General features: G+C 39.3%; 1 protein-coding gene across 1 annotated transcript; it reads right to left on the minus strand.

Moving 5' to 3' along the window:
- Positions 1-1,331: 1,331 nt before the first annotated feature.
- Positions 1,332-17,409, minus strand: GABPB2 (GA binding protein transcription factor subunit beta 2). The gene is made up of 9 exons (XM_074980772.1): positions 17,284-17,409; positions 14,156-14,295; positions 12,868-13,035; positions 10,779-10,973; positions 10,044-10,194; positions 6,783-6,896; positions 5,215-5,400; positions 3,250-3,392; positions 1,332-1,930 (listed from the first exon to the last, which is right to left on the minus strand). Exons 2-9 carry the CDS (start codon positions 14,261-14,263, stop codon positions 1,643-1,645), a joined length of 1,353 nt encoding a protein of 450 aa, XP_074836873.1. The 5' UTR covers positions 14,264-14,295; positions 17,284-17,409; the 3' UTR covers positions 1,332-1,642.
- Positions 17,410-17,462: the final 53 nt, after the last annotated feature.

The following is a 17,462-nucleotide window of genomic DNA, read 5'->3' on the forward strand; positions in this document are numbered from 1 at the left end:
AAAGAAATTTAATGAAAGAGGTAGCTGCATCATACAAAACCACATTAGTTGGGCACACACGGTGGGAAATGAGGAATACACCACAAGGCAGACTTTTGCAATGGTGAAATTGAACAACTACTACGAAGACTGCTAGTCCTCACAACAGCAGAACTTAAGCATGGAAGTCGGAGACACTGCACTGTGCAAACTGAAAGGGAAGACAGACTTTTCCAAACTTGCTGCAGAAACAGATTCTGCTTTCTTGACATGTCAGTTTTTCAAGCTAGAAGCAATTAAATACTTTTTAAACTCTGCAGCAAACTGGTCAGGCTACATTCTTGTCAAGTTTTTCCTCAATTCAAATTTACTCACTCATGATCGTTAACTAAGACTAAACAATAGTTCCCACAGAACTCACAGCACTTCCAATAATTTTGCTTCGGTCCTGTAACAGAAAAGTGATAGTTCTACATGTGATACATGTCTCATTCTAAAATACCATCTCAGCCTGCCTCACGCAAAACTTATAAGTAACTTCTTTACTCTATGGTCTGCAAGCAAACAGTAGTGAAAAAAACCTCAAACGTTTTATAGTAAAATCAGTCAATATTTTTTAAAAAACATTTTAGAATATTGAAAATAGACAATTTTGATTAGTAAGGATCTGAGGTGTCTACTCACTTCCCAAAGAGAGACAAACACATCAATCCTCCCAGACATCCTATAACACAACTTTACATTTTATTTTGCCTATAAAAGCAGAGTTGGTGTCAATGTATAGCACAAAAATGCTAAAAAATAAAAAAAACTATCCACGTTTCATAAACGTGAAAAAGTTCTAATTTCTACCTGAGGTACTAAAGGGTTCAGATGTAGATAGCGTTTTAAAAAACAGACATAAAAAGGCAGTTTTAATATTCTCCAATACCTCAAATTGCTTGAATCCTAAAGTTTATGCAAACTTAGCCTGTGGTTTGTTCTTGTGGGCATAATGTATGTTGGATTAATTTTGAAGTAAAAACATATCACCTACAAAGACCAAGCCATTTTTTACCCTCTCTCAAAGGGCTTTGGAAGATGTCGTCAATAGTGTTTTCATCTCAGCAATGACGTTTGCTTTCCAATAAATGCCAGCTTTTTTGTTTCTATCCACCAAAGAGACTATTTTTCTGAGATTCCAAATTGTGGTTTCTGATAACTAAAAACAGGGTGCAAATATGTCATTACATAAAATATATTTTCAGTGCAGTAAATGCAGGGCATCTGAGTGCTACTACCACTTACTTTGGCAACGAGGTATTCTCTGTCTCCACTCCCCCCCCCCCCCGCCCCTTTTCCCTCCCATATTATAGGCCTCTGTCACAAAATAGGCTTGTAGGTTACTTGCTGGTTAAAATTTATTAGGGTACTTTTTAAAATATACTTCTCTTTCAATATGAAACTTTAAAAGCACCTTTGTGTTCAAAGCAAATGAACGTTATGAGCTTCAGGAGAGATTTTATCCCTCTGAATGGGACCACAAACAGTTCAGTTCTTCAATATTCCAGCTGCAACGAGGGTCTTCAATAGGCTACTTAGCTCACAACACTGCTTGTCAACAGCACTGCCTTTAAAATAATGTTCTTTTTTTCCCTTTAAAATGGAGTTGACAATCCCCAGGTTACGAAGCCACAGTTTCCACAGCAATGTCAGTAAGCTGCTCTGTTTCCACCACTGTGGCTGCAGACCTTCCTGTTTCCTCTGATGATACCACAACTGCATCCACCTCAGCAATATCTTCAACCAGTGTGAGCTCAGCACCATTGGGCTGCTGTTTTGCCATGGCTTCAAGCTTTAGCCGGTATTGCTCTGCTTCTTGTTCTTTCTTCATTAGCTGGCTACGATATTCTTGTGCCTTTCGATTTGCTTCTTGCAACTGCTGCTGTAATATTTCCCTTTCACTATCATCCTATAAAACAAGACAGCCTCTGATGAGAGCCCAAAGACGCAGCAACCTGTGCCTGTACCCAGGATGTAAGCACTGATATACATAATACTTACACACAGGTAAAAAAATGACAGACCAACTACAATTGGGTCTCACGATTCACGAACTTAATGTTTGCAAATTCAATTACTCACGAGTGCTGGCAGTGGCCGTTTCCTCCGGGGCCCCAGGCACCACCCTCATATTTGCAAAAAATCAACATTCGCGAGGGTTCTGAACATGGAACCCTCGTGAATGTTGAGACCCTTCTGCACATCAAGAGGTAACGAATGCCTCAACGAATAGGGATACAAAGTCTCTTCCCTCTATTCATCAGTAAATCTCAAACAGAGCTGAGTTGTAGCACCTTAGGGCTCATCAGTTGCCTATGTTAAGTGAAATGAAGTTGTCCAGGGTATATATTAAGGCAGATGCTGGCTGTTGGTCTTTGCAACAAGATAGGATTGGGCCAGTTCTCTAGTTTAATGTGATCCCATAAAATAGATTTGTGGGGGTTCCATATTTCTTTATGATTCAGATGCAAAATCAACAGTGTTGGCAACTGGGGAGAGGGCTAGAAAAATCAAAGAAATCTCAACATCTGGTGGCCCCCAAAAACCAAGTAAAATTCTGCAAGCAAAAGCACATATACTTCCAAATGCAAGGTGCCAGATAAGGTATCTGATTTTCTTTAAAGCAGCAGCAGGAACGCGAAGACAGATCTGTTATCACTGCAGTTTTATAATGAGTTCTAAAGAAAAATACAGCAAAGCAAAATGCTTCAACTCAATAGCCTGGGCTCAAAAATTAACTCACGATTTCCCTTCCAATACCAGTAACTCAAGACTACATGTCCCGTTGTTCAGCGGGCCAAGCACTACCATACAGGAGATTTGGGTTCTTACTCCTTGTTCTGCCCCTGGCGTGGTGGGTGACAGTAGGCACATCACTTCTCTCTGTGCCTTTGTTTCCCTATCTATACGTGGGCTGAGTATGCCTCTCTGTAAAGCATCTGAGATCCACTAGTAAATATAACATAAGAGTTAGGTGGTATTATTAAGGTACTGCATATTAGGTACTGATCATACAGATTGAACAGAAAGAATGAGAAACATTGCCATTTCTGAAAAAGTCTCCTTATAAGGCATGATCACTGACTAAATTTAAAATCAGCTTGGATCACATCATATGAGCTATTTATAAATATACTTGAAAACCCTACCCTACATTTTCAGTTCAGTAAAGACTGATAGTTTAGACTGCATCTGCTTATTATGAAAGTTACATCCAGGAGCTTTTACCTTGTTTTCCTCCAAATTGTTTATATTTTGGTCAACTTTTTGCTTCTTCGTGGGTGGATGTTCTTCCTCTTCTATGTCATCATCATCTTCTTCCTCTTCAATAACAGTCTCTTCTGCAACCTGACCAGCAGGTACAGTTAGAACTACAAGTCAAGGAATATTAAATGCAGGAAATGAATACACAATGGATTACAGATGCTTTTGTCCAGAAATCCACAGAGACAGATTACTTTGAAACTGATGTACGAGGGACATGCTGCTCTACTCAGAAGTGCTGGGAAACAATCAGCAATTCCTGAATTCCACAAATGGGTGCAGAGTTTCTTGTCATATCATGTGTTATGTTTCCTTGTTCATGTCTTGCATCCTATTTGTTACAGCTAGAAGAAAGCTTCAGAGTTCACTTACTACCTAGCTGGGAGAATCCTGAATCAAAGCTGATTTGAAAACAAAAACAAACATACAAACAAAAAAACACCCTCCCTATTTTAGGGATTATCATTCTTTCACTATCCTGTTATTTTTAATAGTATAACAATTGAATTAAGATGGGACATAAGACTTCTGTGAATGTTCTAGGGGACAAGTACATTATAAACACATAGAACACAGTAGTTAATATGATGTCTATCAAAAGACTTCTGATTAGGAACACTGACAAACAAGCTACAGATCAATAATTACATGGAGATATTTGGCAAGTATTCTAAATAATACATCTTGAGAAAACTGTTTTCCATTCATGGACCATTTGCAAACAGAAAAGGTGAAATTAAAATACGTAATCCATTATGAACAGTCTGCCTAACTACATAAACACTTACACACATATATTGGAGGAAACTGCTATAAAGGTATATGTTACTCATTAGCAAAAAGGACAAAATATGAGGTATCAAATAACCCAGCATCCATATGGCATGTCAATTTGATCATATCTAACATACAAGGCCTATATATTACATTACTCAGGTAAATAAAAATTCAGCATGCAAGTGCTTGGGATCATTGCCATTTTACCCAACACCATGCATATCTGGTTTGTGAAACTGACAGATTTGGATGGTGGAAGGCCTAATTAAAGTAATATGATGAAAAGGTTTGGTGAACCTGACAAATCACAAAAAATGTCTCAACACCAAGTTCTATGAGAGAGAGAGAGAGAGAGAAAGAGAGAGAGAGAAGGAAAGAATGCTAGCTTACCTGATGCAGATGCTTCAGATAACAGAATTTAACAATGGAAAATACTTATTATACATGTTTCACTTGCTTTAATTCAACTATTAATAGTATAAAAATGGAGCATTGTATCTTTGTGTTCAATTAGAAGGATTATGTAACTAGCCTCAGACATAACCCTTAATTCTCCTTTCTATGGCTGCATTTACATTAGCAAGTTCTTTGGGAAAATTTGGTCCTTTTTAGAGAGAAAACACAGCACATCTATATACAAAATGCTCTTTTGATCCGAAATCGAAGGAACGCAGATTTTCTTCCAAAAGCTTCTTTGAAAAAAAAAAAAAAGGGTGTAGACACTCCGCAGGCCCTTTTTCCAGAAGGGCAGTCCTCATGGAACCAGATTTATTGATCCGTGGCCCATTCTTCCAAGAGAGTGCAAGCCGTTTGGATGTTCTCCATCAAAAGAGTGGACTGATCTGACCCGCTTTTGTGTGTGGACGCACTCTTTCAGAAGAAGTTTCTTTTGGAAGAGGCTTTCCAGAAGAACTTCTTTCGAAAACACTGTAGCGTAGATACTCAGAAGGTACAAATCTGTAGCAGCACACTACAAGCAACCTGAACTATGTAATGACCTCCTCATTTTTCCTTCCTCTGACCCCATGCCGAGTTTCTTCAGAGAGTCACAGAACCAAGTCTAAGTTTATGCATCTGCCGTAACTTTTTTTATTCTTAACACTAGGAAGGTTTACAACTGGCTTACAGTTTTCTAACTGAGAAGACTCTTACCTTGTTGCCCGTCTTGCATGGTCACTAGGAACGGCTGACTGATTCCACTAGTAGGAATGGCTGTCTGAAGACTGCCCAATGGAACGGCATCTGTTACTATTGTAATGACTCGCTGACCTCCACTGCCAACCACTTGCTGTATTGCAGAGTCTACAGAATTTGCCTCCACTATTTCCTCTGTGTTACCTAGAGAAAGCAGAGCAAAACGCCCAAATTTATGAGTCAATATTTGCTACACAAGAATCTAAACATTGAGGCATCTGGAATGGAGTAATTTGCAAATGTTAAAAATCTAAAGTGAACACAATACAATACCAATACAACCCCAGCAACTTAATGTTAAAATAATTCTCTTCAGTTAGATGAATTTAAAACAGCAGCATTCACAAATATAAATAAAACTAATACAGCAAAAAAAGTACTTCATCTCTGGAAAAAGAGGGTTTAAAGGTTAAGAGAGATCTATTAAGGCTAATTTTTTAAAATATGGCCAACTTGATAATTCTAAAGTCAACTGTTAGCTTTTATACTTTGTATCGCGTTGGTGCTCAAACCATGAGCCAATCAGCGCACAGCTGTGACCCATGCGACAGCCTCAGGGCTCTATAGGTAGTATATACATAGTGTGAAAGCAGCCTAAACACACAGCTGCATATGTGACCCACAATGCTAAACAAACTGAGAATTGTTGTCATAAAGCATCAATATTTTAGAAGTACTACGGAACCACATTTCACAAACTGATTGGGATCTGGGGCGCTCATAAAAATCAGGAAGTGCAATTTTATGAACATCTCAAATCAAGACTGACACAGCGCATAAGTTACAGTTTGGTGGCATCAATTATTTTCTTCATGTACTTCAAAACCACTGCAAAGCAATTTCCAGTACAGTGGCATTGGGGACATAAACATCACTTTCCCTATGTGAATATTTTCCCCTCACTAGCAGGAAAATGGTTCATGTAACTGGCAATTCGTAACAGTGGTTGTCATAAAATGGAGTGTGTACAGTATGCATGAAAGAACCCAAACATTATCAAGACTTCGAGACATCCAAATAAATTATTTTTTAAAAAAACAAGGTTTGTACGATCAGGAGGAACGTACCAAATATCAAGCTGGAGATAAAACATTCCAAACAATCTAATTTGTAAAAGTGGAGTTTGAAAAAAATATCAATATCCATATTTGTGTAGTAAAGAGCGTTTAACAGAGATGCAGATTGTGTTCTTTTCTATTTTTATAACAGGGAGGTAAACAGAACAATCATAACTCTATCCAGGTCAAAACAGGATGAGTGAAAGTAGTAAGAAAGCTTCAATGCTTCACTCAAAGCAGCAACTATAGTCTGTAGAAATATGCATGAGCTATGATAACAGATTAATTTATTATCCTTGCAGCTACTGCCAAATATATCACTTAGCAACTCTCTTGAGTTATGCTAAATGAATTCAAACCCTTTTTACAAGTTATACTTAAGTAACCTAATTTCCTTGTGATTTCTTGCAAATTACACACTAGGGATTAAATACACTGATTGTCAAAGGACAGATTCATTTCACCTACCTGTAGTTCTATTTGAATTGGAAAGGGGTGCAGATGCTTCTGCAAGGGCTGCAAGTGTTGCAAGTACAGAGGTTGTCGAGTTTGAAAACTGCACTGTAGATACATGGGAATCACCTGTTTTGGGAAAATGACAGCAAGAGAAGGCCATTTGATGGATTAGCATGCTGATATTCTATTAAGACTTTACTAAAAAGTACCGTTCCAGCAAAAAGTGTTGCCAAAAATTTATTGCTCTACTGGGGTAATTTTTCCAGCTTATAATTCACACGTAGCACAAATCACTAAGACCTGAAACACAGGGACATATACCATTCTTAGAACATGACTGAAATATATTTATTCTTCATTTTACTGGGTTTAAAAATAAATGTATTTGAAGTAATGCAAAGGAATTAAATGGAGTAAATGGATGCAAGCTAAACAAAAAACAGCAGTCATGTAGCACTTTAAAGTCTAACAAAATAATTTATTAGGTGATGAGCTTCTGTGGGGCAGACCCACTTCTTCAGATCTGGAAAGCTAAGGTGTCCTACTCTGGCATTGTCACAAAGACCACCTACAAGTGGTCAAATAGTAATCCACTGGGCTATCAAAATCCAGATTTTGGCACCACTTTTAGCTTTCATTCTGAACAGATGTGAACAATGTTTATAAAACCACACATGGTCAAAGTACGAGGCCTCACCAGCACAGAAGAGATGCAGTCTGACTATACAGGCTGAACACATTAGCATTATGCAAAAGCTATATGTTTAATTATGTTTACCTGACTTTGCAGTGTCACATTAATTTCAACTGCAGAGTTGCAAATGCCAAATGAATATTTCAAAAAGTCAATACAAGCTAATTATATAATCCAAATTCTTCTACTGTGAAATTCTGTCAAAGTGTAAAATCTGCTCAGCATTGCTTTAGAAAACAAATTTGTTTGTTACAAAATCAACAATCGAAGCTTTTTCTTGAAAGCTAAATCAGTCAATTGAACCACTTTGTATGTTGAAATTGCTATTTGAAAACCAGCTTCACAAAATAAGTTAGTCAGTTGAAACACAAGGGTACTGGTGTAAAGACTATCAGATCAGCATATCAAGTTCTTGGACTGCAGAACGTGCTTTGTGTAGGGAATAAAAATAGTCCCAATTCCAGTGTAAGAAGCTTCTTCCCTCAACTGACCACAGTACCCATTTCATGACAGTACTAAATGAACAGAACAAGAAAGAAACCTAAGTGAGACCAAAATTAATATATTCAATAGGCTATTTTCAGAAACTTTCAGCTTTGTTATTTCTGAAAAAGATTTCTTCAGGCAAGTAAAAGATAGTTGTCCTCATTAATGAGTTTGAAGTTTTAAATAAAGTTTTTGGTCATCTATGAATAAGAAGTGGTACACAAAGTGTCTTAAGTGAAAAAAGTTAAACTACAGTACTTCAATCACTGCAAGTCAATCTCTAATGCCCTCTTGTGGGCAAATATGGCAAAAGCTAATGACAAGGCAGCCAGCAAACCCTTACGCCCACTATAAACCACTAGGAAGCATTGACAGGAATAAAGTTTTGGAGTTTTGCACCCAAAAAGAATAAAGTGGGGAAAAAACATGTTGGCCTTCTCACATTTTTAAGACTAAGCAGACATATATTGCAGGAATGTCCCTGTTTTAAGCTTTAAGGAAGCACTAAACAGGAATATTTCTGTTGATCCTCAGGTTTGGGGCAGGGTGTTAATCACAAAATTGTCAATTTGTTAAAAGGAGAAAACCACATGAAAAGTTTCTATTCAAAGTAAGTTCACTGAAGCCAATGGGGGGAATATACAGGCTTATGGTGCTGCTTGACTGATCTGATTATAGCACTGGGACTTTAGAACTGAAAACAGGACACATCCACATTTTTAACAGTGCTCCAATCAACTACAGCAAACACTCATGCATGTGAACAGTCCCATTAAATTTCAAAATTTACTCACATGCAGAAGTGTTTGCAGGGTCAGGCCCCCAACTTGCTTCATAAACCTTGTATTTAGAAGCCTCCTTAAGACTGAAAAGAAACAGTAGTTTGGATTTCCCAAATACAACAACAACAAGCAATAAAGTCTCATATCAGGAAAAGAATTTTATGTTCAGCCTTAAAATAAATTTTCAGACAAATTTATGACAATAATTAGCTCATGTTCATATTTTATTTCTAACCTATTGGCTAAGAAAAAATATGTTTTGAGTAACATGTACACCCAAGATACAGTCTCTGCAATGATTTTCCACCTGTTTCCTGATTTGACATTCAAATACACAAGATGGTTCACTCTGCTCTTCCAGTTAAGTAATAGAACAGAATACTGAATGAATCCTTCACAGATCTAGGGATTAGGTACCTACTCATATTATTTTATCAGTGGAACTCTCCATGCACTGTACTTTGAGACCTTTACATTCCCAAGTTACGATGGTTCTATTTTATTGCTTACATGGGTTGAACCTCTCTTGTCCAGACCCTTGGGACCTGACCAGTGCTGAATGATAAAATTTGCCAGACCACGGGAGGTCAATACACTAGGGTCTCAAGATTTGCGAACTTAATGTTTGCACATTCAATTATTCACGAGCACCAGCAGTCCCCACTTCCCCCAGGGTTCGCAGCCAGGCTCCAGACGGGACCCATATTCCCAAAATTCAGCATTCGCGAGGGTTCTCAACATGGAACCCTCAAGAATGTGGACACCCTACTGTATTGTCTAGCAGCATCACCAACACCTCCACTGCTTACTGGGCTCAGACACTTAGGAGTAAATGAGAGCTAAAAAACAGCAGAACACAGAGCCAGGACTGGTGGCTGTAAAAAAACGTGATGGGACCACAGGGAAACTTGTCCATACCCATAAGTGGTCGTCCAGCTAACTAAAATCATGCTAGATTACAGATGTTGCTCGACAATAGAGAGATCCAGACTAGAGACGTTCAACCTGTAATACACTCTGGGCAGATCCTCAACTAGTAAAAATAGCAAACCTCTCCACTGACTCGCGGAATGTCTTTTTTGCCAGCTGCAATTCTGGCTCATTATCTTTTCAGATAAAGTGTATTTTTTGACAGAGCAGGTACATTGGTACATTTTCGGTACATTCTAATGTTTTAAAGTCCTGTCTACCAACTTGGAACAACTGCCTTCTACACTTCAGAAGACTGATTTAAATTTAAGAGATTTAAAAAAATCTCTACACCAGAAATATTTTGAAAAACACTTCTTTTACATTTTCACAGACTCTTACCTGAGGTTGTTTTGGTGTTTGCCGAAGAAACAAAACTAGCAAGATTGAGAACTTCCCCTGAGGCAAGGATAAATGGTGAGGCAACAGTCACTGTATTTGTGACAGGATTTGATCTCTCTGGATTCGTGTTTACCTGATTCTGCATTGCCTCCTTAAGAAGAAAATGCAATTAGGCACACGTTTATCTCATCTCCAGTAAGAGAAAAAATACTCAGCACCCATATAGCATTTTTGGAGTCTGATTCTCTGCTACTATGCACCTTGTATAGCCAACTAATTGTATTTGCTGTGCGTTGAAACAAGAGTAGGTATAAAATACTACCAATCAGAAATACAAATCAATGCAGTGCAACAGAGAAGGACTACTTTCTAAATAGCTTTTCCAAACAAATAACCTTATAATAAAATTAAAATAATCTACTTCTTTTATTCCCATTTCCCAGAGGCCTCTTTCTACAAAAATTACAACAAAGTTTACTCCATGAGTTCAAAACCAGAATATCTTAAGAGCGCGCCTGCAAAGAAACACAATGTACCTTAAATTTTCAATATTTTCCAAATTTACTATCTTAGTGATGAAGAAACTAGTGTTAATGAACATTGCAATATTTTACACAAATTACTGCAATTTTAATTAAGGCATGCCAATGAGAAAGTTTCTGTAGGAAATATTCATTCTCAGTGTATTGGCAAATGCTGTAGGCCAATGACATATTGTTTCTATAATTAACCCACCTGCAGCATTACCAGAGTCTCTGCATTGTTCTTGTCCAGGGCTATATCAAAGGCTGATTTATCAAACTTGCTAAAAGCATGAACATCAGCTCCATATTTTATAAGCAACTCAACAACATCTCGGTGGTTGTGTTCTGTTGCCCAATGCAAGGCAGTCATTTTCAACATGTCCTTGGCATTTACATCAGCACCGTTCTGAAAGAAATAAAATCATAAGGTGCATCTGACTGTATTTTTTCCAGAGCAAGGCCTCCCCGATTGCAGAGAAATGGAGAAACTAGCTAAACACAAAGTGTGGGATGCATGAAAGTACTTAAGCACCTAAATCCTGGACTTAGACAGTCAAGTCCAAATTTTGGCTCCACAGGAATCCACAGAACTCCTTACAAACCCTATATCGCCTGCATTTGTCAGAGTAAAAGTCCCTTGGGCATCAAGGTTCCAGCCTCCAGGCATTTGCAGTGCTGCCTTCCCCTGCTGGGGGATACCTACCCACCTCCAAGTCCCCACTGTGGTTCATGAACAAAAGGGAAAGACGGACATTCAGCTTTCTAAGTCACATGCAGGGCCTGATTCAGTACATGTACTCAGTGGTGCTTAAGAGGCACGACTAAAGTGCCAGGTTGTGTTGATTTTATTCACCTTGTTATGTTGTATGTGACTTTACTGTCCTACAGTAACCCTGTGTGCCTCAGTTTTCCTGGGCACTGCATCAATACTTAGATGGTGATGTGAATTTTGGTGATAGGCTCCCACATACACAATAGCTAATGCCATTTGTAACTTGAGCCCAGAAGGAGGTGTGAAGAGGTGACACTTTTTGGCCAGGAAACAGAACAAAGGCCAAAGCAGAAACTTGGCTGGGATAAGAAGCTGGAAGTGGGTCAGTCTCAGCTGGCCTTGGAGGCAGGAGAAGAGCCAGGACCCTGCTTCTGGTTACTGTGCTGACAATTCTGTTCTATGCTGTGACCTTATCAACCTTCTGTTCTACATGCTAGCTGAGAGTCACGTCTGACTGCAGATGGAGACACAATGCCTGGTGACTTTCCCACACTTTGGTGACACAGGTTCCCATTTGTGGATTGCTAAAATGCTTCCCTGCAGCCAAAAGTTAGTCACAGAGAAAGGTGGAGCATAGCACACACCTCTCATCACCATCTCCCAGAAGTATCTTAGCATGGAGCTGCCTATCACGCTGATTATTGTGCATTGTATGCTAACACATCCACCTCCCCTCATTTGCTCTAGGGAATATAGCTGCCTAGTCTGGCTCTGTGGATCACAGTGTTGTTTGTGGGAATTTCTAGGCACCTAAAAGGCAAGTACCACCATCATTCTCAGCATTTTTATGTCTTAATCACTTCATGAACTCCACCCAACATGGTATCAAATATGTGCATATGCAGGAATGCACCACTTAAGAAATTAGAGGGTTGCATTGGTATTATTCTATTACAAATATATTCATCATAGGTTATTATATGTTACCAAAATAGCTGAAACAATTCAGACAATTTATTCTTTAAGCAGACAATATTGCTTTAACTTCATCCTGAACTACGTGCTTCCTAGTTTCCTGCACAAGCATCTCACTATATTTTCAAATCAGCATTTTTCAAACCAGGATTCTGACCTAACCAAGGGTTGCAAGACTACTGTAGGGGACTGAGGTATTCACACCCTTATTTCTGTGGCACTGCCTTCATGGCTCGGCAGCTGGAAAGCAGTGGCTGCTGGCCACCAGACCATGCCTAACGGCAGTGGAATCACAAAAGTAAGGGTGGCAGGGTGTTGTCACAGCCTGAAATACTTTGAGTGAATATAGAAATCTGTTTTAAATTTCCTATACATACCAATAAAGTGTTTTCATTGAACAATTCTAAGGTTCTCCTTCGAAAAGTTTTTAAAATTATTCTTAGAAGGGGGGGGGGAAAAGTTTTGTATTTCATTCTCCAAATAAAAATATTTAATTGGCAGTAATCTACCAATAACTTTTTCACATAGAGCATAATGCCTAAAAAGTGACATTACAATGTAACTGATCAGACTTATATTCTACAGACTGTTTTATATATGGCACCTCACCTACCCTAATCAGCAGTTCTACAATATGTGTATGTCCGTCAGCTGCAGCCATATGCAACGGTGTTCTGTCCACTTTGGTTCGAGCATCTCTGCTAACACCTGCTCGAAGCAGCACTTCAGCTGTCGAATAATGGCCATATTGGGCCGCGAGGTGAAGAGGTGATGTCCCAAGCTGTGTATTAATTAAAAAAATTCTGTTCAATATAACACATTTATCTCCATTAATACATTCAGCAATTTTCAAGAACTATAATTACACCCCCATCACATCCCACACAGAACAGAAAGTACAAATGTGTAAGTGCATAGGAGCCCAGGGCAAAACCAATGGCAACCCAGCCAGAGGGGCTGAGTGTAAAAGGACAGATCACCATAGCACCTTGAGAACAACTGCTGGCAGCAGACACCCAATGCAGAGGGACAGCAGTTCTGCTAAAAGGAAGCAACCCAGACACCAACTGACCCTGCAATAAGCATCAAGTATATAAATGAATAGTTGGGATTATATACTGCATGTAAATAGCAAACAAAATGAGACTGTGATCATTTGCATCAAGACAAAAACTTAAACTGATCACTGAACTGGAGTTTTATGAAATGATATACGGTTACTTTAAATTAAACATTTTAAATGTATCCACAAAAATAAAAAGATATTAGTTGCTTATCAGTATGGGTACTTTATTGCTCAAATTCCCTTTAGAACTTTTAAGCTCAATATTTAAATGTACTTAACAAGTGAATATAGTTTGAAAAACATGAACAGTTAAAATCACTTTAAAGAAGGCTTTAAAAAGGAATAATCAAAGCCTCCCTTATCCAACAACAGGTAAAATATTGCACAACATCCTGTAACAGCAGTACCCAAAGCAGCTATTTAGGACACTTAACAGAGGCATGACCATCTTGTGACTATTTACACTCATACTTAACTTTGGTACCCATAACTAGCCCCATTTACTCCAGTAGGGTTACTTCACAATAGTAAAGTTATTCACCAAGATCTCCTGAAAGAACAGGGGTCAGCCAGATTTGAACAGCTTTCAGGATCAGGCCCTAAGCATGAAATACTTATAAAAATGGTACAACGAGGGATGCTTTCTTTGCAATGAAAGTCATAGCTAATCAGCCTGGTTCTCATCACATCGTTAAAGACCAAAGGTGCCTGTGAGGTAAACTGGAACTCCGAGGTTATCACCTATCCCTCAGGCTGCCCACAAAGGATCTATCCTACATTTTAATTGGGATAATCACCTTTATAGAGAAGATAGCCTTTTCTATTAAAAACATACCCAGTCAGTTGTGAAAGGAGCACCATTTGCCATTAATGTTCTAACTTCATCATCTTGCCCTTTGCGAGCTGCTTCTAGCAACCTCTTCCCGAGATCCACTAATGACATCTTTATACATGGGAACAAATATTCTCAGAAAGCTGTGTTTTAAAACAAAAGAAAAAACTTTAAATGTACAATGTGACTAAAATATCATCAACCAAGCTAGAATATAGATTTCCAGTGTGCATTTATGCCTGATTTGACCAATAAATTACTCTATGAACACAGTATCAGAGGGGTAACCGTGTTAGTCTGTATCTTCGAGAACAACAAGAAGTCCTGTGGCACCTTATAGACTAACCGATATTTTGGAGCATAAGCTTTTGTGGGCAAAGACATCTGACGAAGCAGGTCTTTGCCCATGAAAGCTTATGCTCCAAAATATCTGTTAGTCTATAAGATGCCACAGGACTTCTTGTTGTTAATGAACACAAGTGTTTATGAGAAAACATATCTTTTCAATGTTCAGTCCTTGCAATATAATTGGAATGCAAAATGAAACACTCATCAGCTGATGCAGATCAATGGCTCAAGTGTACCACATTGACTTCAGAGGCTCAGTACAGTACAAAGCTGATTCCAAGTCTGTAATAGCAACAGCAGCAATACTTAGTACTCACTGTGTGTATGGAGCATTTTTAAAATAATAAGTGCTTCATCTTCACAAACACCCCACCCCAATGAGCTAAGGAACTGGTATCCTTGTCTCGTTTTACCACTTGCAGTCGCGGGAAAAATAAAGTGACTTGTCCAAGTTCATAAAGGGAGTCTGTTCTAGACTCGGACATAGCAACTCCTGGATTCTAACCCTGTGCTAAGGCTATTAAGCAACAGAGCCTCTGTTTTTCAGACTATACTTTACATGTATAAAATACATTAATAAAGAGATCTGAAGTTCTTGTCTAATACAGCTACCATGCCATTTTATTCCTGTGAAGGACTGACCCAAAGCCTAAATATTAATTTGTGTGTGAGGCTCTTCAATTGGCTAAAAGTGAATGTCTACGCATAACAGGACTGAACCGAAAAGTTAATCAGTGAATCCATGAGGTCTTTAACTGGCTATGTCTACACTAGCATTCATCTTTTGAAAGAGCCATGCAAATTAAGGAAATCAAATGTGCAAATGAGGCACAGATTTACATATCTGGCACCTCATTTGCACATTCTTTCAAAAGAGCTTCTTTAGAAAGAAAAGCAGTGTAGACACAGCTCTTTCAAAAGTAAACCCCATCTTCAAAAGAACCCGTCTTCCCATTTTCTAAATATATGCAAATGAGGCACCAGATATGTAAATCTACACTTCATTTGCATTTTCAATTTCCTCATTTGCATGCCTCTTTCAAAAGCACAATTTTAGCACAGACACAGCTTTCTTCCTAAAAATATTAGGAAGAAGGGTTCTTTCAAAGATGGGGATTACTTTTGAAAGAGCTGTGTCTACACAGTTTTTCTTCTTTCGGAAGAAATGCAAATGAGGCATAAGATATGTAAATTTGTGCCTTATTTGCATTTTTGATTTCCTTCTTTTGCATGCCTCTTTCAAAAGAAGAATGCTAGTATAGACACAGCCACTAAGAGGAAAGCATTATGAAAAAAGTTGTAACAGTTCATTGAACAATTCAACAGAAACGTCCAAATATAACATAAGTGATTGTCAGTAAAATAAGCGAATATCAGTAAAATAATCTTTTAAGAACTCTAATTCTCAAGTCACATGGCCAACATACAATCTTCCCATGTAAAACATCCCATTTTACACAACAGTCTTTTAAAGCTCTTATACAAATGTTTCTATGTATAATCTTTTGCATATAAAATAGGAGTTTGACAATTTCAGCTCTGTCACAAAGAGCTGATACTCATGGGGGGAAAAAAAAAAGAACTTTACTAACAGTTGTTTAGGCTGACATCTTAAAAGGGCCACTTTAAATTAAAGTGCCTCAACCTAAAGCATTTTTCATTGGTTGCTGAACCTTTTATATTTGACTTCATTTCCACAAATGCTTGCATACATTTAATTTTAGCTCTCTCCGACAATGAGTACCATGCAGCAGAAAACTGGCAACCACCTGCACAGCTCATTACAGGATCAGGACCTCCCTGTGTAGAAAACACTAGAAGAGACCATGCAAATGTGTAAACATGGGCAAGTGTTTGTCGGAGGTTCCTGGTATTATCTTAATTCACCTTGACTTTTAAGGAGACAGCCTTTATGCTTAATGCTCCTTTCGTAGTATTTTCAGCCCAAATCCTGCAAACACTTTTATATCTAACTTGACACACATGAACAACTCCAGTGAATTCCATGACCACGAAATTACTCATGGGGGGTGGAAGTGTAAGTATTTGCAGGATTGGGGCTTCATACTGTTGGTTTGGATTTATTTTTTTTAACTATAAACCTCTCAATTTCTCTCATAGCTTTCTAACTTGTCTGGTCTATATTTATTTTAAATAGCTATAAAATCACCCATCAGGAAGCATTCGAGGTGTCTCTCTCTTTTTCGGATCCGATTCTTGAAACTTTCAAAAGTTGTTTCTAGTTTCCACGAACTTAGGGATGTGTTTGTGGCACCCAGGGGCCTGTCTGCCCACTACCAGGCGCGCCTGAACAATTGTTACAGTGGAGGAGCGGAGAGCCAGGGTCCCCAACTCCGAACCCTGTAAGCGTGTAAAAGGCAAACGCCACTTGGAGCCAGGAGGGGCTGCGGTGGCCCAAACTCCGGCACCCTGTGCCCACTGCCCTCCCCGCCAGCAGCAACACGTGTCTTGGTTAAAACTTCACCAGAAACTTTTTGTCCTCAAGAGCTGCAAGGGAGCGGGCTGGAGGACTCAATCCCCGCACTCTCCCCATGATGTCTGGGGCCAGGGCCCTTGCACAGCCCCCACCGCCAAGGCTTTGCACCCCCACAGAACTAGAATCCCCCCCATGGAATTCTTCCCCCCCCAGGTCAGGCACCCCCCTTTAGCCCCCAGCCTCTGGGGAGGGAGTCATTTCCTGACAGGGTCCCCCCTCCACGGGGCTCTACCCAATTGACCCCCCCGTGACCCCTCCTCTCCCCCAGAGAACCCCCCACACTCACCCCAGCAAGGTGGGCCCCCGACGGCGCCAGCGTGGGCGTCCCACAGGCCCGGATGGGGGGGGGGGGTCGCCGCTAGGGTTAGCTGCTTTAACTGCCCCCCCACTACTCGGGTGGGCGGGAGACAAAATGGCGGACCCGGAAGTGGAAGGCGGACCCCCGGCGGAGGGATACGCAGAAGA

Source organism: Carettochelys insculpta, chromosome 30 (assembly GCF_033958435.1).
Source record: "Carettochelys insculpta isolate YL-2023 chromosome 30, ASM3395843v1, whole genome shotgun sequence".
In the NCBI taxonomy this organism is placed as follows: Eukaryota; Metazoa; Chordata; order Testudines; family Carettochelyidae; genus Carettochelys; species Carettochelys insculpta.